The sequence below is a fragment of the Carcharhinus amblyrhynchos genome, chromosome 5 (genome assembly GCF_965287045.1).
Source record: "Carcharhinus amblyrhynchos chromosome 5, sCarAmb.v2.hapA, whole genome shotgun sequence".
In the NCBI taxonomy this organism is placed as follows: Eukaryota; Metazoa; Chordata; class Chondrichthyes; order Carcharhiniformes; family Carcharhinidae; genus Carcharhinus; species Carcharhinus amblyrhynchos.
In genome coordinates, this window is record NC_137328.1 from 59,222,646 (window position 1) to 59,250,316 (window position 27,671).

Here is a 27,671-nt window from a genome sequence, read left to right on the forward strand (position 1 = left end):
GTCTACATGGCTCACTATTGCCAATAGATAGGTATATTTAACTGAATTTGAGAAGCTATTTCTTAATTTTGAAAATTTAGTAGTTTAATGGAACAACAGCAACGTGTCTACAATTGAATTATTAGCATTTAAGTCCTTTATCTTTTGTAGATTTATTCCTAAATAATTCAGGGTGAACCTAAATTATGAAAATTGACCCTTTTCGCTGATAGATCAAACCTACCACATAAGATAATCAAAAGGACATTTTTTCTTTGCTTAGACTCACTTTAAAGAAAAATAAAACCCAGAAAATACCAAAGTAAATTAAAAGGAAGTAATGAAGAGTTACCAAAGGGCTTTCATTATCAATTAGCACTTTTATAAGGTTGGGAAAGGGAGAACGTAGATGGGGAATTGTGCACATGATTATTATGCAAGCAGTCTGTTAAAATTGCCATATTTATGCACACACAGATAGACTTTGAATTGCATAGCTAGATTATTGATGATTTAGAGGAGTGCTTAATTCTGAAAAGGAAAATGTTGGCTTGAGGATGTTTAGAACTGTAATACCAATAGTTCAAAATGTGTTTAAAACTTGCTGTTTGTAAGCTGGCCTCTAAAATTTTGCCTGAGGCCAGGTGCATTAAAAATACTGTTCTGAATCACTTCTCTTATTTTCTGCCCCAAATGTGATTCTATAGTCATCTTAAATATTTTTATGAAGAGGAAAAAGTACTGCCAACTGAATTACTACAATATTCTGCACTGTAAAGATTAGCACTAGAATCCAGAGCAACAGGGGGAGGAAGAAAAGGTTAATTCCCCTTTGGCAGCAAACTGATGTAAGTAATCAAAGTCGGTTCCGCTTTTGACAGTTCTTTCCTTTTGACTATCCATACAGAACCAAATAGAGGACCTCCCTTCTCAGGGAAGAACAATTCTTGATAAGGGAGATTATAATCCTGCCCAGTCTGTACAATTGGACAAGCATTTAACAACTCTTGAGGGACTCATGTGCTGACATCCCACATTGATCACATAGGATTAATTTACTCATGTGAGCAGGTGAGAAGGATGCCTGCTGGAAACCAGCGGATACTCGGACTCTGATGATGTTATCGGAGCCCAACTGCTATTTTAATTATGGGCTTGAGTAGTGAAGTAGTTGTGTCTTTCCCATCAGGGCCAACTAGCGAGAAGGGGATTTGGGGTCAGAAACTACTTAACCAAATGCCAGGGATACTTCCTTCATTCTGCCAGTCAGCTGCCACTGCCTGTAAGCTCCATGTGTAAACATAACTGGGGATGGCAGTTGAAGCCTGGGAGTTAAAATCTCCTTGACATCATGTTAACAGAGGTCAAAATGGATTGTCACTGTTCTAGCCACCGCCCACCAAATTCAAATTTAAACTAATAATTCTTGTCCTTCCCCCTTCTCTGTGCTACAAGACAAGAGGGGAGAAGTCCTTCAGATATTGAAAATCATGAGTTTTTTCCACTTTTAAGAGCAGTTGAATATGCAATATCATCAGCACAAATGATAAGACAATAAGCAGTATTATAAAGAATTACCACAATGAGCAAACTTAAGGGATAGCACACAGCTCTCATGGAGGTGCAATTGGTATTTGTCTGGTTTTGTCACATGCAGGACCTCTACATTGCTGTTTTCCATTCCAACTGCGAGCCACTCTCCAGTGGGACAATATCCCAATGAAAATATCTAGGAGTAGAAAAAAAATAACTAAACAGATCATTTTGTAAATAAAGGACCAATTAAAAGTTCTGTGATTGCCCTAGAATAATTCTGCAATAACCTAGAATAATTCTAATAACCTATTAATGGAGTCCTGTAGTCATCCCAAAGGCAATGCAGCAAAGTTTAGCTCTTGCTTTCAGATAAAGCATGCCATTGTGATAAATAACAAATTCAAAAACATGAATTTTTAATTGAATTAATTCCAAATACTATCCTCAAGATGTCGCTAAGTGTTGGAAACAACAGCTTCCAGTTGAGCCTTCAGTCTCATAAGATGATAGCTTGTGCCATGGTGGTCAACTTGTATTCAAGCATCACCTGATATGGCTCAGGAACCCCACTTGAGCATTGCAGTCTTAGACCCATTTACTGTAGAGGAAGATGGTGGGCTGAAAAGGTGCAGGATTCGTTGAGCTCTGTTTTCCCTGAATCCTCTTCTTAGCCAGCTGAGCTTTTTGTTTCTGCGCACCTCTTCCAAAACCCCTCCAGTCAGCCTTCAGGTTTCACCAGATGCCATCAGCATCTGTCTCCCAGTTGTCAATGTTGGTGTCTGCCACCTTCATATCTTGCTTGCAGGTGGTGTTCTTATAGCAGATATTTGGATCATGACCCAAATGGCAATTCACTGTACAGAATGTTTTTGTGTATATGGCGGTCATCCATTTGAAGAACATGGCTGGGCCAGCACAGATGTCATTGGCTTAGCAATGAGTGCATGCTGATGGAATTACCATGTTCCATCCAGGACTTCAGGCTTGCAACCTTGTCCTGCCAGGAAATGCCAAGGATACATCTGAGACAGTGAAGATGGAAGCTGTTCAGCATTTTCTCCTCCAGTCTCACCACTGTAGAAGAAGCCTGAGTATGCAGGCTTGGTAAACTTGCAGTTTGGTGTTCTTAATCAGGTTGCTATTACTCCACACTCCCTTACTCAGTTTGGATATTTTAGCCGTAGCTCTTGCAATCTGTGTGTTATGACAGCAGCAAATGACAGATTGCTGATGACTGTAGAACCTAGATGGTGAAGCGATTAACATCCTATAGTATCAAATCATCAGTGCTGATAGATAGCAGTATGGCAACACTCTGGACAGTTTCCACCAGTATAATGTGTTTGTTTATGCTAAGAGTAACTGCAACACCTTAGTGCCATTGAACTAAATAAAAGAATGCAGAACACAACTTTGAGTCTTTACAAATATACATGAAGCATATCCGATAACTTTTTCGACCATAAAGCTTCTGTTTTATAGCTGTGCCGGCATCACATTGTTTTCCACCAACATTTATGTGGGTGGTGCTAGCTAAACCAGGCATGGTCTGCTATGGTTCCTAATGATGAAACTTTTTAAACAGAAATAACATAAAGGTGAGCCTTGAAGATTTCAAGTGCTGGGGCTATAATTATTTGGCAGCTTGTTCCATTGTAGGATTGCCCTTAGGAACAAAGATTGCTGATACATTGTCTTGGAAACAAATGGTCTTGGTAGTTGGTGTGGAGGTCTCTCTCTTGTTTTATCATTACTGGAGAGAAGTAACTTGTTTCTGTCAATTTTCACCTGTCCTTTCCATTTTATAGAACATGGCCAGTCAATTTCTCTCCTGCCTTTGCTATAGTGATTCCCATTCCAAATGTAACGTTGGTATATTTCCTAAATCAATTGATGCAGAATCGATAGCACATGTCTGGATTGTTTCAATCTTATTTTGCTGCAATAGTTTATATTTATTTGACATTCAGGAACCACTTCAAGTTTGCATTCTTTGTTTAGTTATCTGAAGCTCTTATTTTACTGTCTTACAATTTATTTTCAAATTCTTCTACTCTCTGCATACACACCTGAGATGTGAAGTCATGCTGCTGTAGCTGCCTTCCTTCACGGAGATCCCAAGATCTCACCGTATTGTCTAAACCTCCTGTCCAAAGTTTTGTGCCATCATTTGAAATGTCAATACAGCTGGCTCCATCGGTGTGACCCTGGAATTGCCTGTTCATATCAAGAAAACAATGGATTTGAGTACATTTCCTCATTGACTGACTTGCCGCATAATACACATGTCAATTTTATACATTAGAAGAAATAGCCACCCTTTAAAAGATTGGTAAGGGACATTATTCAAAGCTTTCCTAAAAGCCCAAGTATGTTACACGGAAACATTGTTGAACTTTCATCATAGAGGCAGGAAGTAGGTCAGGAATTCATATCCAGAGGGAAACTGATTGAAGTTTAGAATTTCGGGTAGGGATGGAGATGGGTTCCCTGTCCATTTACTGTCAGTAAAGGTTGAAACAGAAGTGGGTTTGATTAAATGTGGGACTCTTAGACACCCATGTCAGCCAACACTAAGGCTGCTGATTGCCCTATAGAAGAAATCTGTAGTTTGTACTAAAGCTTTCCACTGCATCAGAAGGATGAAAGATATCACAGGAGAATCAGAGGCCTGGCACATGGGCTATGTTAGCCCAGCATTTCATTCTAGTGCTGCAGGTAGTGACAGAGAAAAGGAGGTCCTCTTCCTAGAGGATGGCAGGAAGGGGGTCACCTCATTTGTAGCGGGGGCACCTCTCCATTCAGTGTGAATTCCCTCTGTCTCCACTTTCACCTCCTGCTCGTTCCCTACTGAGCTGTCATCTTCCAGGGCCTCATTGTCCACACCTCTCTGAAGGATCATGTTATGGAGCACACGGCAGACCACCACAATAACTGGGACCTTTCAACAGTATTAGAGGAAAGCACCCAACTGGTCCAGGCACCATAACTGCATCTTCAGAATGCCATTAGTTGTCAAAAAGAACAAGTGGCTTTGGTCATATCACTTTTGTGCCTCTATATGGAGCCCCACAGAGGGGTAAGTAGCTCTCTTTTCAAGGAGTACCCCTTATCTCTGAGGATCTATCTAGCCATGTACGTTGGGATCAGGGTGAAGATCAGAGGCAGCCTGGGCTGGCAGAGGATGAAAGATTCATGGCAACTGCCAGGAAAACAAACACATAGATAGGACTGAAGGGTGTGTGTGTGTGTGTGTGTGTGTGTGTGTGTGTGTGTGTGTGTGTGTGTGTGTGTTGGCGGGGGGGCAGCAGGTAGCCTTTCCAATGCCTATCTGACTACCTCGACCTGTCTGAAATTTTACAGGGTGTGGGAAAAGTGTCAGGCAGCCCACCAATCATTGAGCCTGTGGAGGTTATTAAATGGTCAATTAATATCACAAAGAATGACAAAGAAGTTGATAAAGAAGGGTAGGATAAACTATGAAGCTGGGCTAGCGCTTAATATAAAAAAGGATAGCAAGAGTTTTTATAAATACATAAAAAGGAAGAGGCTGGCTAGGGTGAACGTTGGACCCTTAGAGGATGAGAAGGGGGACTTAGTGGTAGGGGATGGGGAAATGGCTGAGGCTTGAATAACTTTTTTGTTTCGGTCTTCACGGAGGAGGACGTGAATAATTTGCCAGGTGTTAGTGATGGAAAGATGGTAGGAGTGGAGGGCCTGAATGACATTATTGTTACTAGAGAGGCGGTGCTCGACAGACTGGAGGGACTGATTGTAGACAAGTCCCCAGGACCAGATGGAATGCATCCAAGGGTTCTGAAGGAAACGGCAGAGGTGATAGTGGATGCCTTGGTGATTATTTTCCAAACGTCGCTGGATTCCGGGGAAGTGCCGGAAGATTGGAAAACGGCTAATGTTACGCCGTTGTTTAAGACGGGTGGCAGGCAAAAGGCGGGGAATTATAGGCCGGTTAGTTTAATGTCTGTTGTAGGTAAAATGTTAGAATCCGTGATCAAGGAGAAAATAGCGAGGCATCTTGAGGAGAATTGTTTGGTAGAGCAGACGCAGCACGGTTTCGTTAAGGGGAAGTCGTGTCTGATGAACTTATTGGAGTTCTATGAGGATGTGTCTAGGGCGGTGGATAGAGGAGAGCCGGTGGATGTGGTCTTTCTTGATTTTTAGAAGGCGTTTGACAAGGTGCCTCACAAGAGGTTATTGCAAAAGGTCAGGGGGCATGGAGTTGGGGGTAGGCTGTTTGCGTGGATAGAGGATTGGCTGTCAAATAGGAGGCAGAGAGTGGGGGTCAATGGGTGCTATTCGGATTGGCAGTTGGTGACTAGTGGAGTGCCCCAGGGGTCGGTGCTGGGGCCTCAGCTATTCATCATTTATATAGATGATCTGGAGGAGGGAACAGAGTGTATGGTGTCGAAATTTGCTGATGACACCAAGATTGGTGGAACGGCAAATTGTGCGGAGGGTGTGGAGAGTCTGCAGAAGGATCCAGATAGGCTGGGCGAATGGGCCAGGAACTGGCAAATGGAATTTAATGTTGGCAAATGTGAGGTTGTCCACTTTTGTAGGAATAATGGTAGGAAGGACTATTACTTATGTGGCGAAAAACTGCAGCATGCGACGGTGCAGAGGGACCTCGGGGTCCTTGTGCATGAGTCGCAAAAACCCAGCCTGCAGGTGGTCAGGAAGGCAAATGGGATGCTGGCCTTCATAGCGAGGGGGATTGAATATAAAAGTAGGGAGGTCTTGCTGCAGCTGTACAGGGCACTGGTGAGGCCGCAGCTGCAGTACCGTGTGCAGTTTTGGTCGCCGCACTTACGCAAGGATATTTTGGCCTTGGAGGGAGTGCAGAGGAGGTTTACTAGGCTTATTCCGGAGTTGAGGGGGTTGAACTATGAGGAGAGGCTGAATAAACTAGGCTTGTACTCGTTAGAGTTTAGAAGAACGAGGGGAGATCTCATTGAGACGTATAAGATATTGAATGGGATGGATAGGATAGAGGTGGAGAGGCTCTTCCCTCTCAGAAAGGACTACAGGGCACAGCCTCAGGATAAAGGGGGGGCGGTTTAGAACAGAGTTGAGGAGGAACTTCTTCACTCAAAGGGTGGTGAATCTCTGGAATTCTCTGCTCATTGAAGTGGTGGAGGCTGCCTCGCTCAATATTTTTAAGACACAGGTTAATAGGTTTTTGATAGGCAAGGGGATTAAGGGTTATGGGGAAAGGGCGGGAATGTGGAACTGAGCCACGACAGATCAGCCATGATTTTATTGAATGGCGGGGCAGGCTCGAGGGGCTAGATGGCCTACCCCTGCTCCTATTTCTTATGTTCTTAGGGCTTTAATCCTCTCCCATTGGTATTTTACCTATTGCAAGAGCTGGACCAAGCCAGGCCCAGCAGATTTAATTGTGCAGGCTGGTGTCAAATAAGGGGTGATTGGGATTGGGGTTGGGAGTCGATAGGGGGGATTGCCTTTGTGGGTCCCTGGCCCCCAACAAGGGGTTCTCCCCATTAACCCTGCTCACAACTTCTTGAACTCAGCCTCCCACTCCCTTCACTGAGTTTTCTGATGCCAGACTTACCCTGCATTCCTCGGCATGGTTGGTCTGCTTGTAATCTCAGTTGCCTCTGCTGGACCTATAGAGATACCAGCCATCTAACTGGTCAGTAGATCTCCAATGCAAGACTTCTTCCTGCAAAAGTGGCATCTCACCTTAAAGCAATTAACACTGCTCCCAATGTTAAATTGCTGCAGGGCCATCACTGTGGACAGGTGCTGCACTGACTTATTAACTGGGGGGTTATTGGCCACAGAGCCAGCAAAAACCAGGCCGCGGAGGAAACTCTTGCTGTGGTCACAGAGCACTTAGATAATGATGGAATGGTCGCCCTTCCTGATGAAGAATTTCACTGGCCAGTCATTGGCTGCCCAGTTGGCCACATGGGCACATTATGATGTCTTGTATCGGGGGACATTCAGCAATGGAGACAAAACTCAATGCCCCCTATTAAGATCATTAATAGAATATGGTGGAGAAATAATACAATAGTTTGTCTTTTACTTTCAGCAAGTTTACACCATACAACTCAGCAGAGTTACAAATTCCTCATGATTCACCAAACCCCAATTGTTATGGCTCTGTCCATTTATACTCCTCTGCTGGCTGAGCCAATGATCCATTGCCTGTCTTCAACAATGCAATTAGCTAACAGTGTAATTGTGAAAGCACGCAATTGCTGATACATTAATACCCCCTGTCTCTGTAAGATTGTGCCTGTCTTTAAATGAAAGAGGACATCTGTGACCAGTGGAATGCAGTGGTGTACAAATGGTACCAATATCTGCTGCTGATCCTTGAATTTCTTTGCTTCTGGCTTCTTTCAAGTGCACAGAAACTTTGACAGTGATGGACAGGGCACAGCAACCTACAGGGTATAGTGCTGCAAGTCTTCAGTGATGAGGGCACAGATCTTAATGACCATTTGCCTAAAGAGTCATTGTCCCTTAAGGCACTGGGTCACAGTCACCTACAGATAATTCAGTCTTCAGCAGTGGATCTTCCATTGAGGATCTGGATTCTGCACCATTCTGCCCCTTTTTCAATTTTCATATCCTCCTAATGCCCAAGACTCTTCCTTTCCTGCAGAGCATTCTGACATCTGTTAGTCATTTCCCCATTACCGGCAGGAGGTTTCCTTCTGAGCAGCTGGCTGCCTAATGAACTTGGCAATGTGTTCTTTGCACATCTTCCCACTTGTAGCCTGGTTGGGCATTCTGATCATTCAAATCTCAGATACTGACAGGGATTCTCCCTGTCCCTTCAATAATATATAATGAGGCTTGGTTGAGAGAGTCATTAGAATAATGGAACAACTGTTCCCCAGAAGAAACATTGTTTGATTTGACAGCTCAGGCTCTCTAATCTCTGCTTTCAATTTCATGACTTCTTTTTATACAAGTGGCTTCCAGGGTTTGTGGTTTTTGAAACTTCAAAGGACCTGGATAATTGACACTTACATTAGCTTGTACATCTGACATTTTCCAAACATGGGGAAAAGTTCTTAACAAATGACATTTTTCCCCCAAGGACTTTATTCAAATTACACATCCTACTTTACATTATAAAGTTCACTCATTCGACTACGTGTACAATGGATCAATGGGCACGAAGGTAGGGCCATAAGGAGTCCTTGGGGGTGGGTGGAAGGTCAGAGCTTGGGATAGGGGAATGAGGGATTATGGGAGTGGATAGAAGGGCAGTGTTTGGCATGGACGTGGCATAAGGATATGAGGGTGGTTATAAGAGCAGAGCTGGGTAGAGGGATGTCAGATCATGGGGGCATGTAGGCCCATGAGGCATGGGTGGCAGGACAGAGCTTAGCACTGCAGCATGAGGGACATGGAGGTTGGTGGAAGGGCAGAGCTTGGCTTAGGGAGCATGGGGGAGAATGGTACAACTTGGGAAAGAGGGTATGAAAGGTTCTTCGAACTTACCTTTTAAATGGTCCCTTCATATAAACTAAGGTTTGTGACTCCTCTAAGAGCGTGTCTTTCCATGAAGATTGCGAAGGAATAGGAGATACCTATAATGGAGCTAGTCATGTCTTCAGTGCCCAATGCAAGCTTTTGACAGGAAGCAGCCCACATCTTTAAAAGGCACAGCCCAGGTATCCTGGAATCACACCTGCCATTTTTTAAAAGATCTCCTGAGTCAAACCGATTTGGTGAAAACCCAGACCTATGTACCCTGTATTGGAGCTCGAATCCATGACGTACAAACTCAGAATGGTTATACTAACTGAGCCATACTTAAACTTTTAGCTATGGGTGGCACAGCAGTTAGCACTGTTGCCTAACAGTGCCAGGGATCCGGATTCAATTCCCAGCTTGGGGCACTGCCTGTGTGGAGCTTGCATGTTCTCCCCATGTCTGCATGGGTTTCCTCCAGGTGCTCCTGTTTCCTCCCATTGTCTGAAAAACGTGCTGGTTAGGTACATTGACTGGAAGAGGCGCCAGAGTGTGGTGACTAGGGGGACGTCACAGTAACTTCATTGCAGTGCAAATGTAAGCCTTACTTGTGACTAATCTCTGCCCGTTGAAGTGGTGGAGGCTGCCTCGCTAAATATTTTTAAGATGCGGGTTGATGGGTTTTTGATAAGAGAGGGGATTAAGGGTTATGGGGAGAGGGCGGGAATGTGGAACTGAGCCACGACAGATCAGCCATGATCTTATTGAATGGCGGGGCAGGCTCAAAGAGCCAGATGGCCTACTCCTGCTCCTATTTCTTATGTTCTTAATCAAGAAACTTTAAAAAAAGGTTAAAACTGCATTGTGCATCTGAAGTTTTTAATTTTTATTTTAAACAATTAACCTCCTGCCTGTTTGACTCTTCAAACATGCACAACACAAATTACAAGCAGCAGCATTCAGATTTTCTGGAACATTTTCAATTCCTACCTGACTAAAGTCTGATTGTGCAGGTCCCAGACAGCGATATTACCATCACTACAGCAGGAGAAACAGACCTTGGAGTCAGGGCTGATAGCCAAAGCGTAGCAGGCAGGAGCAGAGGAGGTCAACTCTGCTTTTATACGTGGAGTTGGAGCTGCCAGGTCCCAAATAGATAACGTGCTGGCTTCCCCACCAACAATCAGGGTGCGACCATCAGGAAGCAACTTGCATGATCGGATGTAATTGTCTCTGTTCTATTAAGATAGAAGTCATTAAGCAATTGCTTACATGAAAAAGGCAAATAAAATATGGTCTCCAGAATAAATAAGCGATTTAATCTATGTTAACTATTTCTACGTAATATATTTAAAGATAAAATGAAATGCATTGGGATTTTACTATTAAATAATTTTGAAATTAAATTACACACCCAGTGTAATCAAACGTGTCATCAGAATTATCATCCAAAGTTAGGGGTTTCATATTATGAATGTTTACTCCACTCATCAGAAATTTTGAAAAATAGAGCATCTTTCCTGATAGTTGTATCTCTTTTAAGTGAAACTAATGGATAAACATAGATTTAGTTATATTAATGAGAACTATAATAACCAAATAAATAATCAGCAGATAAAACCCAAGACTAGCATACATAACTGTAATCTATGTGCTATAATTTGAGGAAATGCATCAAAGTGAACAGCCAAATCCCAAGATTAAAAACTAATCTTAAACCTGCTCCTGTTAAACATGGTTTAATATTTTCCAGCTTATAAATACACCAGCACCAAATTGTCATATAGGTGGAGAACTAACATTGCGGCTAAACTCCTTCCATTCCTTAATGCTGTCTCCTAATGGTTTTCTTGCTATAAAGCTGTGGGCTGAATTGGCTGGCAGTTGTCTGAGGTGAGGATTCCTGTCCCTGAGGACAGTTGATGGATGATGATTCAAGATGATGGATTCCCCATGCCCTTGATTAAAATGTCAGGGAACACAGTGCCAATGAGTCATTGAAGGACTGGAGATGGGATTTCTGTCCCTCAGGGACTAAGAGGGTAGCATCTCCCACCAGCAGTTAAATCCTGGTGGTATGTAGCCATTACTTAAGGATATCAAGTGCCCCACTGGCAACTAGGCTGCGCACACCACTCCTACCACTATAAAACTACACTGTGGGGGAGGGTGATGGTGGTGCGGGGGGAAGCAAGCAGGTCCTCCACCTTCAAACCCATTGGTGGACAGCCTAAAATCCAGTACTATATCTAGTACTTCCTTATACAAAGCTCAAGTGATAATGACAGCTGTTTCACTAAATAGCTGATGAGATTTCATAAGCAGATAAGAAGTCAAAGGAGAGATGGGACACATTGAGGCATTGGTGGCTCCCATCTTGAACGTGAAAGAGAGGTAATAGAGGAGGTCATAAATTAATAATTTTCCCGATTTGTTACTGAAGACATGAAAATGCAATTGTAGGACTACCTGATGAGCATTTGGAAAAGCACAACAATGAAACTGTATTAGAAAAAATAATGACACTAAGAAAGTTGCCACATCCAATATAGAATCATAGAATCCCTACAGTGTAGGGGGAGGCCATCAAATCCATCTCAGTACACTGATAAAGGAGTCTGGGGAGGAAATGGCCCTAATCAGAATTTCCCCCCAAAATTTTGAAAACAGAATTGTACAAAAATGGGAGTGTTGGGCGTGGAAAAGAGTACTCTTACTTTTTGTTTAACTGTTAATTATACCGTGATACACAAAAAATTGAGAACATTTCAAATGGCTGACTTAGTATGGTCTTAACTGTTGATAAGAACCAAGATTACTGCTGTTAAAATGAACAGTAACAAGTACTGAAATGAAAACTAAAGTTATAAAACATTTTGTCTTAATTGCTGCAAGAATTTGCAGTCTTAACATGCCTAATCTGGAAGCATTATAAAAAAGGGGAGAATGTAAAAGCAAAACTTCCTCTCGGCGTCTGTCAAAGTAGGCGAGGCATACTGTGACACCAAAGTTTGAAGCACAAATGCTGAGAACTACTATGCGTGAGGGATAGAGATTTGAACCCAAAACAGCTTAGTTAAAAGCAAAATACAATGAATGCTGGAATCTGAAACAAAAATCAATTGCTGGAAAATCTCAGCAGATCTGACAGCGTCTGTGGAGAGGGAATGGAGCCAACGTTCTGAGTCTGCTTAACCCCTCATTACAGCTAAGTTTCTGATATCAGGTTGTCAGCTCCAGGAAGGCACTGGCAGGCCACCTGGCAGCAAGTTAACCACCAATTCAGAAGCAGAGATAATTGGGCCAAGTGGGATATTTTGACAAAGGAAGAAAATAGCTTACTTTTATGTAGCATCTTGTAGCTATTATAGCATTATTAAGCACGGACAATTAAATACTTTGAAATATTGTAAATTATATAATGTGGAAATACACAAAAGCCAATTTGACCACAAACATTAAGATAAATGAACAGATAAATCAATTTTTTTCTCTTGTTGGCCGAAGTACAAATGTATTCAGGGAACCAGGGCACTTGTCCTGAAAATGGTATGTGATTTTAGTTTTTGTTTCCCCATCCAAGTGAAGGGAAGTAAGGGGGAACCTCAATTTAATGACATCCAAGGAACTTCCAACACAGTAGAACTCCCACAGTACTACACTGATACGTAAAACTAGATTAGGTGCTGAGACCTCTGGAGCGGTTTTTGAATCCTCAAACTTTCCAACTCTGATTCTAAGGGTGCTCCGACTGGACCAAAGGTGGTTATAGAGAAAAAAAAAATTCAATGTTGCTAAGTTGACTAAATTTACTGTGAGAACTTAATTTGGAATAATAAAGTATACAAATTAGTAGAACATGTTATTCATATTGGTCAGTTCTCATTATGCCAACGGGATCAGAAATGAAAAATATCCTACTTTAGTTTAATTAATAGCAGCTGTCTGAAGGAGGCAGGACTGATTTCTCTAGCAGGAGAGTTCTTGGCCAATGAGGCAGCCAGTTGAAATTTAGGAACATGGAATCAGAGTATCTTGGGTGCATTATGGCACTAAAAGAGCAAGCATATGGAGATCATCCACCTGAAAAGAATTGTTTAACTAAAGGCGGAGGGTTATTCCATTTTGGAATAACTTCCGGATGCCACACACCAGACAAGTCATTTGTTGCAGCAAACAACTGATAATTGTATACAAGCATTTTCATTGCCAACGGGACTCTATGCAAATTATGATGTCAACATCGCGTTCAAACCACGTGAAGCACGTGGAAAAATCTGTGGTGATTGTCAGGGGATGTTTTGTCATGATAGACATGAGTATCTTTTACACTGCTGATGACCACATCTAATTCAAGTTTTGCAAATCAGTGTAAATAAAAATGTTGTTTTTCACTTTTGTTGATTTTTTTATTCCTGTATTGGGATTTTATTCCACCCTAGTTTCCTTGGTCACCATTCATAACGGAAACACAATCAATTCAGTGCAATAAAAAAATGAACAGTTTTTGCATGCCATTCAATGATTAAGAATTTTATATTCCATTTCAACATGCATCATGCAATGAAAGAAGTGTCAACTTTCAACGTGCAAAAAGCTTTCGTCTCCTGAATGACACATATATTTCTACATAAGTGAGGCACACATTCCAAAATTTCTTCCTCACCCAGCTATCTTATTTTACCATCAATCCTCTTACCAGGCAGTCCAGTTGAGAAACTGGGCTTTTGTTCCCAGGGTGACTAATGTCCCAGACCTTCACACATCCCTTCCCACCAGTGTAGACATGTCTTGTAGGATTGCTGATGGTCACTGCACATACAACCTCACCATGGCTCAGAGAGTTCATCTGTCGAGCATGTCTTGGAATTCCAGGTCCAATCAGAGCATCGGGAGGAAAAGGCACAGGTTGCATCTGTCCATCAGCACTCACATGAAATGAATAAGCACTATGAACAAAGAAAGGAAGTGCTGATTAGGAAACTGCTACATTAGTCAGCACATTTTTTCTGCTGCTCTGTTTTATTGCAAAAATGTTCCAATAAAGCTAATATTCTGTAATACATTAGCATGGTCTGGATTTAAATTTTAATGATAACAATCTATTCAAAATATTGAAGTTAGAATTGAAATATTTTAGCTTTATTTAGTTATATTTTTATTGGTCAGTAAGCTGTTTAATTGGCACAGAAGCCAATGCCTCATCCAAATGTTTACAAGTCAAGCTCTCAAGAAAATTACATTCATATCTAGAGTTTCTATTTGCCAAATGGAATACATCCTCTACTCTATAGAAACACATTCCACTAACTGAAAGCCAAGGCTGAGGGGCCACCAAATATGAACAGGGTATTGCTGGAGTTTAACTGGCTATCAGCACATAATTTGTGAATTCCAAAATCTACTTTCTAATCATTGTTGTCAGGGATCACTCTACCCATTGAAGCATTGTCTTGTAAAGTTATCTGGTGCTGTGCATGAAAAACACTGGCCCCACAATGATAGGTTTGTTCCTACAATATGCATTGGTGAGCCAGGCAAACTGGGTGTGTCATTAATAGTATCTTGTAGTATTGCTTTTGTATAAATATTGAAGGTTCATTTTGGAACTACACTAACTCTACTGATACCTCTCTCACCTGTTGATGAGGTCAGTCACTAGTTGTCCATTTGACAAATGACAAATGGAAGTTTACACCATCATTAGATGGGCACCAAGTATAAGGGAACCTCATGAACAACATGAAGAGGTATACAACTCGCCACAAGGCATACACATGCAGTGCTACCACCCACCTGACATGCATTCTCTACTGAAAAGAATCCACCAGTGAACCCAAGGCATGTTAATGCATGTTCTCATACCCAACCTTCTGTTAATACTTTCAAGTAGCTGTATTCCCAAAGAATCACTTATTGTGCAACTGACATTAGCTTTTAAGTGGAAGGACTGATGAAGGGCAGTTTGGATCATGCCAGCAAGCCAGAGTTTTAAAAGGTCCACATGCCCTTAGCAATCTACTAACTGTGCAAAGACACTTCTATCCCAATGTGCACAACATATAAAAACGTCAGCAGTACTTAGAACAATCAAAATGGTAATTTCAAGTACACTGGATGACAACCATGCAAGATGCCTTGAATAAAGGTCATGCATAGAATTCTAAGTATCGATGATTGTTTATGTTTTGACTTTGGTAACACCTTCAATACTTCCCAAATTGGCAAAGAGCAGCAAGATCCCAAACAAGTGATGGTTTCACTGCACTGCCAGGATAGTAGAATGGCATCAGCTGTTGCTTCTTCTCATTTGAATTTCATAGCAGACAACACTTAAAAGATCAATATCACCATGTGACGTGCAGAACTCAGAAAAGCACACAATTCATCATTCTGTGGCTTTATGCTCTCCATTTGCCTCTTTTCCACTAAAACATCATTTTTTTTCCCTCATGCTTCATTGTTGATAAGCAAAATGATCATTATAGACTTACGGCTTTCCACCGGGAATGCCACTTAGATTTGGTGGAATCCCAGGTACGCGTATATGATGTGGATCAAACCCAACCTAAAAAACACCAGAACTAAATCAGAATTGAATTGGCACATTTTAACAAAAACAGTAAACTTAGTTTTATTTTTTTAACGAAGTGTCTCTGGGGGTCGGATTTAATTAGCCTGATGCGAGTCTCATCCACTGGTCAGAAAACAATGGGGCATGTCTAAATGGTATACGGACACGCAACTGGCCACCACTTGGCCTTTCAGTGCCCCCAACCCCTTCCCGATGCCCAGTCCCTTACCAGGTTTTCTGGGCAGCCTTTTGGAGGCACGGGAAATTACAGAAAGCATTCAAAAAGGTGTCACACAAAAGGCTGCTGCATAAGATAAAGGTGCATGAAATTACAGGTAATGTATTAGCATGAACAGAGGATTGGTTAACTAAGAAAAGGAAAGAGTAGGGATAAATGGACATTTTTCTGGTTGGTGATCAGTGACTAGTGGTGTGCCTCAGGGATCAGTGTCAGAACCACAATTGTTTACAATTTACATAAATGGTTTGGAGTTGGGGACCAAGTGTAGTGTGTCAGAGTTCGCAGATTACACGAAGGTGAGTGGTACAGCAAAGTGTGCAGAGGATGATGAAAGTATGCAAAGGGATACAGATAGTCTAACTGAGTGGGCAAGGGTCTGGCAGATGGAATACAATGTTGGTAAATGTGAGGTCATCCATTTTGGCAGCAATAGCAGCAAAATGGGCTATTATTTAAATGGTTAAAAATTGCAGCATGCAGCTGTGCAGAGGGACCTGGGTGTCCTTGTTCACGAATCACAAAAAGTTGGTTTTCAGGTGCAGCAAGTAATTAAGAAGGCAAATGGAATTTTGTTGCTAGAGTGATGGAGTTTAAAACAGGGAGGTTATGTTGCAGCTGGAATACTGTGTACAGTTTTGGTCTCCTTACTTGAGAAAGGATATATTGGCACTGGAGGGGGTGCAGAGGAGATTCACTAGGCTGATTCCAGAGTTGAGAGGGTTGGCTTATGAGGAGCGACTAAGTAGACTGGGATTATACTCATTGGAATTTAGAAGAATGAGTGGGGAATCTTATAGAAACATATAAGATTATGAAGGGAATAGATACGATAGAAGCAGGGAGGTTGTTTCTACTGGCAGGTGAAACTAGAACTAGGGGCACAGCCTCAAAATAAGAGGGAGCAGACCTAGGATTGAGTTGAGGAGGAATTTCTTCAACAAAGGGTTGTGAATCTGTGGAATTCCCAGCCCAGTGAAGCAGTTGAGGCTACCTCATTAAATGGTTTGAAGACAAAGATAGATAGTTTTTGAACAGTAAAGGAAGTAAGGGTTATGGTGAGAGGACGGGTAAGTGGAGCTGAGTCCACAAAAAAGGTCAGTTCTGATTTTATTGAATGGCTGAGCAGACTCGAGGGGCCAGACAAGTTTCAAGTTAATCCCTGAGCCACCACTAAATTGTGGTGGGCTCAGGAATAATGAATTTTAACTAGACTCACTAATGAGCCCGACTGACATGCTAGCAGTGGTCAGGAGTCCAGCGTCAGCCCCTCCTGCTCTCTGAACTATTTGGAGGAGGTTATGCCACAGTGGCACCTCATCCATGATTAAATGGGCCTTGTTCCTATGGTTCCTGCCATGATGGGCTCCATTCATTCAAACTGGTTCAATAGCCAGATATTACCATTTACGATAGCAGTATCTATAGGCACAAGCTGAACTCTTTTCCTGGCTTAAATTCATTCAAATAAGTAGTCTTCTTATTGACAAAATAAAAATAGCTTAGTCAATTCAAAATTAAAAGCCTGCTCAATTCACTCACCACTGGAGATCGGCCGTAAGCAGCTGCTGCTGCTGCAGCAGCGGCTGCTGCACTCATCTGGGGGGAGATATTATGTAAACCTGCATACGCCCCCGGGCTTGTTAGGTCTCCATTCATGCCAGCATGGGGCACAATTCCAAACGGAGCAGGATAAGGACATGGCACTGCCATAGGAGTCCTCAAGCCTGTAAATTACCAAACATCTGTTGTTAGTGACTATAAGTTCCAAATACTTTTACGTCATCTCAGCTATTGTTCAATCTGAGAGAGCAAGAGGAGGGGAACAAAAATCAAAATGCTTACAATGTTATGTTTGCTTCCTGTAAAGGACCTTTCCACGTAAAGATTGTAACAGGATTTTTGTCACTGTGAATATGTGAAATGGAAAATTGATTCTACAACATTAAAACAGCAACTTATGCCTAAGGCAAGGATAAGATTAGAAGGCACACAAAGACAATTGTTTAAAGGGAACTATTTACCTACCTAATGGATCAATTCCTGGTGGTTTACCAGGGACCGGCCTCAATCCAGGGGTGGAATTACTTCCTGGAGTTGGAGCATCTGATCGTGGAGTTGGAGTATTTGACTTTGACACTGGAGTAGTCGATTTCTCGTTCTGCAAACAAACAGAAAACTGCTTTGTCAATACAGCAACTCCAAAGTTGCACTGCAAAGAATCATTTATTATATCTTAACGTTGTGATGACATAAACCAACAACCAATCTAAAATGTTAATAATAACACCAATAGCTATAATTGAGAAAATGTCAAATTATTTTTGCCAAAAATCAATAGTATTGTTCTTAAAACAAAACTGAGTTCATGTGTTTTTCCATCAAAGCACATCACAGATTTTACATGCCATGCTATAAATAGATAAGATGCAGAGAACTGGGCCAGGATTTTGCTTGTGGGTGTCAGGACCTCATGATCAGGCTTAAATGGGGGTCAGAAGCCTGCATGCACTGTAATCACTTCTCTGTGATTTTTCCCAAAATGGTCAATTAACGGAAAAAGAGTGGGTTCACTGTCCAATTGAGGAGGAAAAATGGGCTCTGAAGCTCAAGGGCCAATACGAGTACAAACTGCTTAAAAGCAGCACCAGGATGCCATGGACATTAACAGAGGAAAACAACTTTCCAAAAGGGAGATGCCCGCTCTCCAAACTTTCTGAATTTGAAATTTAAAAATGGCATCATCAGCTGCCAGGTCCCCACTGGGGAGGGGAGGGAATCCTCTCCACAAGCCAATTGTGGTTGAAACTTGGAAGGTGAGGAAGGCCTCTAGACCTGGCTAAAGGGCAGGCCCTGTGGGAAGTTGTCTGTCAGCAGCTGCTTTGTTCCCCACAGTCTCTGGAGACCTGAAGGCTGCCTTGAAGATCCCAGAAAGATCAGGTGGCTGGGATTTTGCCTGATGAAGGAAGAACATGTTCCAAAAGCTTGGGGTGTTTGCTACAAATAAACTTGTTGGACTTTAAGCTGGTGTTGTGAGATTTCTTTCTGTTTTACCCCAGTCCAATGCCGACATCTCCACATCTTGAAGATCCCAGTCAGTCTCTGAGAATAGGCCTTAATTGAACTTTAATTTGTTAAGCTGGTTACTTGTGGATTGCATTTGGGTAGCCCTGCCCCTCCCAGCCCACCTCCAGGAAAATGGTCTGGGGATGTGGAGCTGGGAAACCAGTACATTGGCTGCAGGTATATAATTCAGTGCCTACTCCAACCGCTGGCTTTTAAATTGTTTGTGATTTTCTCAATGAAGCTTTACATCCAAAGCAGTTTTTTATTTTCAAGGGTACTGAGTCACCTAGGAATCCAGCAGTTTTTTTTCCTCTGGTTCAAATTTGCAGTTTTTAAGCCAGAGATATCTATTTGATTTGCTCTTGAAGCTCACTTCTGCAGAAAGCTTTTGATCACCAAGTTTCACCACTTGGTTCCATGTCATACAGCAGAAACAGGGAGCACCACAGGACAGACATTAGAGCAGCAATGGAGTGGAGTGAAAGATGATAAATTTTACTGAGTTAGAATGAGCCTCTGTTAACATTAATGATTTCTAACTGAAGACTTCATATAGAAATGTAGACACGATGCTTACTAGACCCATTTCTTTGGACTTTGAGGAAGGGGTACTACTGGAGGAAGCAATGGAAGCTGGGCTTATAGGTGCATCCTTTTTTAACAGGCGAGATTTATCTAAGCCATTTTCCCTTGGTGAGTGGGGTGGGCTACCTCGTGGTGAGGTGGGATCCTGAAAAAGGAACACAAAATTTTTAAATGAACAGCATTCCAAAACAGAGGGAAAATAAAACAAAATCTATACTTACAATAGTAAGTTATACTATAACCTGGTCATATTACATTCGAAAAATGTATTCTATTATTCTTCAATAAACATAAATTGATTTAATCAAATTGGCTAAAATCTCTGTGTGGAAATCAAAAATAAATACTCTGGATTAATACAGAACTGGCCTTAATTGCCTGCACAGAAAGCTAATATCAGAAGAAAATAATGCACACATATCACTACAAAAATTATAGTACAAATTAAAACTGGGTATGGGCAGTACTGAAAAGGCCACATAAATTTGGTTTGATTTCTGGTCGAATCATAATATTTTTGTGATATTTTGTTCTTAGAACGGTGTTGGTTAAAGAATTCCAGGATATTAACCCAGCAATAACCCAGAAGTGGCACAGAGGTTAGAACTGCTGCCTCACAGCGCCAGGGGCCCGGGTTCAATTCCCGGTTTGGGCCACTGTCTGTGCAGAGTCTGCACGTTCTCCCCGTTTGAGTGGGTTCCCTCCAGCTGCTCTGGTTTCCCCCCCATCAACTGAAAGATGTGCTGATTAGTTGCACTGGCCACACTAAATTCTTCCTCATTGTACCTGAACAAGTGATGGAATGTGGCGACTAGGAGATTTTCACAGTAACTTCACTGCAGTGTTAATGTAAGTCTACTTGCGACACTAAGAAATAAATAAACCTTAAACTTTAAATAATGTAATAATTGTGGAGGATTTTAATCTTCATGTAGATTGGACAATTCAAATTGGCAAATGGAGCCCAAAATTTGAGTTTTTAAGAACACTTTTGTGGGTGTTTCCTAGACCAATATGTTGTCAAACTTGTCACAATGCGCTGTTTGCTGCCACTGTATGTTATATTATGGTTTTTTTAAATGTTTCAATGGGGAGTCTTGAGAGTTGCCTGTTTAAACATGAATCATTGATTCTTTAACTAGTCACAGATCCAATGTATGGTCATGCATGGTACTTTTTTCATGCTGGTAGGATGCTTACTTGGAGTTCTGATTCTTGACTGTTCACTGAATCTATTACTATGTTACTCCATTCATCATAAGTTTTTGGGGTTTCTCCCTTCGTCAGGTGAATGGAGAGTTCTGGCCTCAGACAGAGCATATAACAGCACAGACAGTTTACAGATTACTGATTAGAATGCGAGTCTTTACAACTAACCTGTTATTCAAGTCTTAAAGATGCCGACAATGTGAGTGGAAAGAGCATTAAGCACAGGTTAAAGAGATGCGTATTGTCTCCAGACTGTACAGTGAGGTTTTGCAAACCCAGGCAAGTCATGGAGGTTACACATAGTGCGACATGAACCCAAGATCCCTGTTGAGACTGTCCTCATGTGTGCGGAACTTGGCTATCAGTCTCTGCTCAGCGACTCTGCACTGTTGTGTGTTGTGAAGGCTGCCTTGGATCAAGATCTTTGATCCGGACCTTCAGAGCACCCTCCATGCGGGGAGTCCACATACTCCCCGTGTTGCAGATCTCTACTGCCTCCCAAAGATACACAAGGCAAATACACCCGGCCGTTCCATCCTATCGGGCAACGGGACCCTGTGCGAGAACCTCTCCAGCTATCCTGAAACCCATTGTATAAAGAATGCCCAGCTTTTGTTGTGACACTACAGACTTCCTACGGAAACTCAGCACACATGGAGCAGTTGAACCAGGGACACTCCTCGTTACAATGGATGTCTTGGCGCTCTACACCAACATCCCCCATGACGATGGCATTGCTGCAACTGCCTCAGTACTCAACGCCGACAACTGCCAGTTTCCAGATGCAATTTTACAACTCATCCGCTTTATCCTGGACCACAATGTCTTCACCTTCAACAACCAGTTTTTCATCCAGACACATGGAACAGCCATGGGGACCAATTTTGCACCTCAATATGCCAACATCTTCATGCACAAGTTCGAACAAGACTTCTTCACCGCTCAGGACCTTCAACCGATGCTACACACTAGATACATCGACGACATCTTCTTCCTTTGGCCTCATGGTGAACAATCACTGAAACAACTATATGATGATATCAACAAGTTCCACCCCATCATCAGACTCACCATGGACTATTCTCCAGAATCAGTTGCACTCTTGGACACACGCATCTCCATCAAGGACGGTCACCTCAGCACCTCACTGTACCGCAAGCCCACAAACAACCTCACAATGCTCCACTTTTCCAGCTTCCACCCTAAACACGTTAAAGAAGCCATCCCCTATGGATAAGCCCTCCATATACACAGGATCTGCTCAGATGAGGAGGATCGTGACAGACACCTCCAGATGAGCAACAGCAACCTCTGCAAGACATGCTGGATCATCGATATGGATGACATCATCCCATGTGAGAACACCATCCACCAGGTACACGGTACATACTCTTGCAACTCGGCTAACATCGTCTACCTAATACGCTGTAGGAAAGGATGTCCCGAAGCATGGTACATTGGGGAGACCATGCAGACGCTATGACGACGAATGAATGAACATCGCTCGACAATCATCAGGCAAGACTGTTCCCTTCTTGTTGGCGAACACTTCAGCAGTCACGGGCAATTGGCCTCTGACCTTCGGGTAAGCATTCTCAACAGGGATCTTGGGTTCATGTCACACTATCTGTAACCCCCATGACTTGCCTGGGTTTGCAAAACCTCACTTACTGTACAGTCTGGAGACAATACACATCTCTTTAACCTGTGTTTAATGCTCTTTCCACTCACATTGTCGGCATCTTTAAGACTTGAATAACAGGTTAGTTGTAAAGACTCGCATTCTAATCAGTAATCTGTAAACTGTCTGTGCTGTTATATGCTCTGTCTGAGGCCAGAACTCTCCATTCACCTGACGAAGGGAGAAACCCCAAAAGTTTGTGAGTTTACTATCAAATAAATCGGTTGGACTTAAACCTGGTTTTGTCAGACTTCTTACTGTGTCTACCCCAGTCCAATGCCAGCATCTCCACATGATGACTCTATTCATCATACCATAGGCAATGCTATTCACCAGTCCTATGTTAATCCTTGCTCTGCTGAGCACCTTTACATTACAACGGCATGCAGGTAACGTAACAACATCGCCCTTTCTTCTCGAAAGAAAACTTTCCTCCCTTCCAATAGAGAATTACAATACATTTTTTACTTGCTATCTTTACTCCCCATCTCAATCTCTAACATTATGAATTGAGATGGTCTTGATGTGTGACAGTTCTTCCATATCTCAATCCTTCAGGATTGCAGCAACGGTAATTGTACTGTTTTTGATACTTTGCTCTCTGTCAACTGGTTCATCAGTTTGTACAAAGTGATGTTAAAGTCATTTCACTTTACTTTGTAAATCTTCCAGAGGAATAAACCTTGACCTAAGGAAATTTTGTTGAGTGTTTGAAGGCCTGTTTACAGGTTTTTCTTCTCTTTGCAAAGCTCAATTGTTTTATCTTGAGCCTTCTTGTAATTTAGTAGGATCATCTTGAGTATCTTCTATTGCTTCAATTCTGCCATTTAAGACAGTTATCATTTCTTCATATTGTTGAATGGTTACACATTCCTTTTGCATTTGATCTTGCAGGACAATCAACTGTTCTTGCAACTTTTTTTTTATTGTCTTTCCTCTGGTGTCTCTTGTCATTCTCTCTCTCTCGCCGCCCTCCCCCCAATCCCTGCTGGATTGTTTGCTGCCTTTGGTGGAGTTTTGATGGTTTCTCTGGCATCTCCTGTTGTTCTCAGAGGAGTTGCCCTTGCTCTTTGGGGTATATTGTTGTTTCCTCTCTGGGATCGCTTCTAATTTTCTGTTCATAGCAGTTTAATTTGTAGTTACCGCTTTAAATTTTGTATGGTGGTAAATAAACAGTGAAAACATTTTAAGAAAGGTTTAAAGATGTTCACTGAAATACATTCCATTAAGAATCAAAAACGCGTGAGAAAGAACAATCCATGGCTTCAGGAGGGGGTGGGGGGTTGGGGTGGTTAAGGGAAGTATTAAGGGCTTGTAGTTATAAGACTACGAAATCAGAAACCCAAAAGGTATATTATGATGTCAGACTAGACCCCAACAATTTGTTACATTGGCACAGCGAGGACAAGACATTTCACTCCAGGCACAATTCCACTAACAAAGAAGGGAGCTTTTGTCAAAACAAATTTTATTTAACAACACATTTACCTATAACAAACAAATTAGCTTACTCTTCAACAACTGAACAATACTTAAACATGACAACATATAATTCTTAACTGTTAACCTATCACTGAGTTCCAATGAAGCAAAAATTTCCCTTGTAGACTTCAACTCTTTTATATTTATTCAGCAAAACACGCTTAGATTAACAGTCTTGGAGCTTTCAGAATACCTCTGAAGAAAGAAAGAGAGAGAGAGAGACACTGCTTTCTTCTGGCAACACAGGCACCAACGTTTTTCTTTTAAAATGAATATGAAACTGGCTTTCCAGCATGCTTAGCTCCTCCCATTAAGCACGAGTCTGCCCCATCAACCAAACTACTCAAAAACTGACATGATTCTGCATGCCTAGTCTAAAGTCCCAGGAGAACCTAAATAAAGGTCCATTAACTCTACGAAGTAACACATTCCCTGCTAAAATCAGCCATTAACCTCAGCATCTGCTGCATGTTTACCAGAAAAATCAACTCTTGTAAAACACTGCCTGTTAAAGCAACCCTACCTCAAGTGTAAAACATATCAAAATAGCAGTATTACACCATCCCCCTTAAAAAATGAACCAATATGAAACAATGGCTTCATTTTTCAAAACCTCTATTTTCCACACTATTAGTACTCTACAAAACATATACATAGATCTTATTACATCTAAGCATGCAAATATAACAGTAGTATATTCCAGTTCAGTCTCTTACTACACTGGATGTTTCCAGTCTTTCATCAAAGTTGTGATAAAACATTTGCAAACACCTTCTCCCTTCCTGCCACATGTATAATTTTTAAACTAATGGTTGTAGTAATAAATTTCATCTAAACAGTCCTGCATTCTTATCTTGAAATTTCTCCAGAAAGTTCAATGAATTATGGCCAGAGTAAATAATAGTTTGATGAATTGCTGGCAACATAAATGTTAAAATGACAACATCAAAATTAATATTTCCTTCTCAACGGCCAAACATTTTCATCAATGACTATTTGATTTTCTAGTAATGTAACCAAATGGTCTTTCTATCTTTTCATCATCTTCTTCTAACACTTCAGCATTAACACCCATATCAATGGCCACCTTGAATATTTTTGCATAATTCAGTGTCATGAACTCCGGTTGGGTGGTTAACAGTTCTTAAGGTTGTCAAATGCCTTGTAAGGTTCAGACATCCACTGAAACTTTCTCTACATTTTCAGCAGTTCAATCAGTGGAACAAACACACTGCTCAAATTTGGCACAAATTTCCTGGAGAAGCCACTCATGCCCAGGGATCTCAGTACTTCCTTATTTGTCTTTGGTATCGGGAACTCTCCGATAACCTTTGTTTTCACAATCCGTGGGACCATCTGCCCATGTCCTAAGACCTTGGGGTATGTATGGCCCAAGACCTTGGGCTTTTGCAAATTCGCATTTAGCCGCACGAAGCCCACTTCCTGAAGTCAAACAATTTCTTTAACTGCTCCAAATGCTCATTCCACATCTGACTGAAAACCACCATATCATCTACATACACTGCACAATTAGCTAGTCTGGAAATGATCTTATTGGTTAGTCTTCAGAACATTCTGGTGCATTCTTCTTTCCAAACGGCAAGACTTTAAACTTTAGTGCAGACCATTTGGTGTCACAAAAGCTGAAATCTCCTTTGTTCTTTCAGATAAAGGTATTTGTCAGTATCCTCCTTGCAAATTACGTTTAGAAATGAAATTTGCTTGTCCCACCTTCTCAATATATTCTTCAATTGAGGAATAGATTATGTACCTGACTTTGTGACTGCATTGACTTTTCTACTGTCAATATACAATTGTTTTGTATCATCTGGTTTGGTATCATCACTATGTGTGAGCTCACTTGCTGCAACTCACTTCAATGATATCATTTTAAAACATGCTTCAACCTCCTTTTGAACCTTAGTGAGTTAAGTCTATAGGATGTTATTTAACTGGAACAGCACTCCTTACATCTACACTCATCTGGTGAAGGGGCAACGCTCTGAAAACTCATGCTACCAAATAAACGTGTTGGGCTTTAACCTGGCGTTGCGAGACTACATACTGTACATCTACATTGTGCACAATTATTTTATTTCTTCCTAGTTTGTTTCCATTTATCGCTTTATACTCTAGTTTAAAGGGGTAAGTTTTAAGGAGCATCTTAAATGAGAAAAGAAGAGTTAGAAAGCTGCGGACGTTTAGGGAATGAATTCCAGGATTAGAGCCTAGGCAATCGAAAGCATAGCCAATGTGGTAGAGTGATTAAAATGTGAGCATAGCTTCATGAAAGGGAAATCATGCCTAACAAATTTATTAGAGTTTGTTGAGGCACTAACGGGCAGGATAGATAAAGAGGAATCAGTAGATGTAATATACTTGTTTTTCCAAACAGCATTCAGTAAGGTGCCGCAACAAAGATTATTTAATTAGGTAAGAGCCTAGAATACTGTGAACAGTTTTGGTCCCTTTATCTAAGGAAAGATATACTGGCATTGGAGACAGTCCTTAAAGATTCAGTAGGTTGATCTCGGGTATGGAGGGGTTTTCTTATGAGGAGAAGTTGAGCCTGTATTCATTAGAGTTTAGAAGGCTGAGAGGTGATCTTATTGAGATGTACAGGATTCTCAGGATGCTTCAGAGGGTAGATGCTGAGAGGTTATTTCCCCTTGCGGTTGAGGGCCAGAGAGCATAATCTCTGAGCAAGGTTTCACGCATTTAAAACAGATGAGAAATTTCTTCTCTGACAGTAATGAATCTGTGAAATTATTTACCACAGAAAACTGTATAGGCTGGATTGCTAAGTATCTTTGGGGCTGAGATGGACAGATTTTTAATCAGTAAGGGAATCAAGAGTTACGGGGATGAGGCAGAAAAGTGGAGCAGATTAATCATCATCTCATTTAATGATGGAGCAGATTCGATGGGCAGAGTGACCTACTTCTTCTCCTACATCTTACGGTCTTATTAAAAAATGCAGGCCACAATTGGAAGAATGCAGAAATCTTGGCAAATCGTAGAGGCTGGAGAAGGTTACTGAGGTAGAGAAGTCAAAGCCATTGAAAGTTATGAAATCAAGGATGAGTATTTTAAATTGAAGACATAGGCATTCACTGTAAATCAGCGAGGACAGGGGTGATGGGCAAATGAGATTTGGTGCAAGCTAGGTTGGAGGCAGCAGAGTTTTAAATGAACATATAGAGGTGGAAGATGGAATATATGGCAACCTCAGTCTCAACCTATATCAATTGCATTCTGAACCATATATTTTACCTAGTTATTTTATGCCCAGCATATTTATTGTCTTGTAATCAATCCTTGGTACGCAGTTTTTCTTTATATTTACAGATAAACGCAAACAATACATCGATATTTTTTGGTTCAGCGTTTTCAAGCGTACATTTAAATTTCCTAAAACATTTCAGATGATCATATTTTCATTTAGAGCCTTCTTCATGTCAGATTTTTACTTTGATAATCATTTAATTAAGTAAATTAGCTTCTTGGAGTTTAAACCAGTACTTGATTGAAAAGACAATGAGCCAAGAAAAATTCTGTGGTACAATATTAATGGAAAGCCCATGCTAAACATCAACACCAAGAAAATTATTGCATTCAATATTCTTGAAACCAACCACTACAAACCTCATTGGAGACATCCACCACCAAGTTGTCATCACTCTTCTCTCCATCACTATCCTAAATATATATATAAATAAATAATACATTTTATATGATGATGAATGCACATTAACTGCAACTGAATTTAGACAGCTGTTCAAATATATTACAGTGATTGAGTTAATAAGAATTGATTGCATAACAGATATATCAGAGCAGTT

The 27,671-nt window shown here is 41.3% G+C and overlaps 1 protein-coding gene across 10 annotated transcripts in view; it reads right to left on the reverse strand.

Annotated features, from left to right (window-relative positions):
• The window catches only part of LOC145343060 (transducin-like enhancer protein 4), a 180,229-nt gene that overhangs the window by 12,912 nt on the left and 139,646 nt on the right, over positions 1–27,671 (reverse strand). For all 10 annotated transcript variants that reach the window (XR_013886679.1, XM_080188867.1, XM_080188866.1 and 7 more), the window contains 9 exons: positions 27,475–27,528; positions 19,450–19,602; positions 17,835–17,967; positions 17,349–17,533; positions 15,489–15,562; positions 13,694–13,943; positions 9,985–10,232; positions 3,585–3,732; positions 1,558–1,708 (listed from right to left, as the gene is read on the reverse strand). Coding sequence is in view for 9 of the 10 variants with exons in the window: in XM_080188867.1 (XP_080044993.1) it covers positions 1,558–1,708; positions 3,585–3,732; positions 9,985–10,232; positions 13,694–13,943; positions 15,489–15,562; positions 17,349–17,533; positions 17,835–17,967; positions 19,450–19,602; positions 27,475–27,528 (1,396 nt within the window). In the remaining variant the exon portion in view is untranslated. The remainder of the gene's footprint in view (positions 1–1,557; positions 1,709–3,584; positions 3,733–9,984; positions 10,233–13,693; positions 13,944–15,488; positions 15,563–17,348; positions 17,534–17,834; positions 17,968–19,449; positions 19,603–27,474; positions 27,529–27,671) is intronic.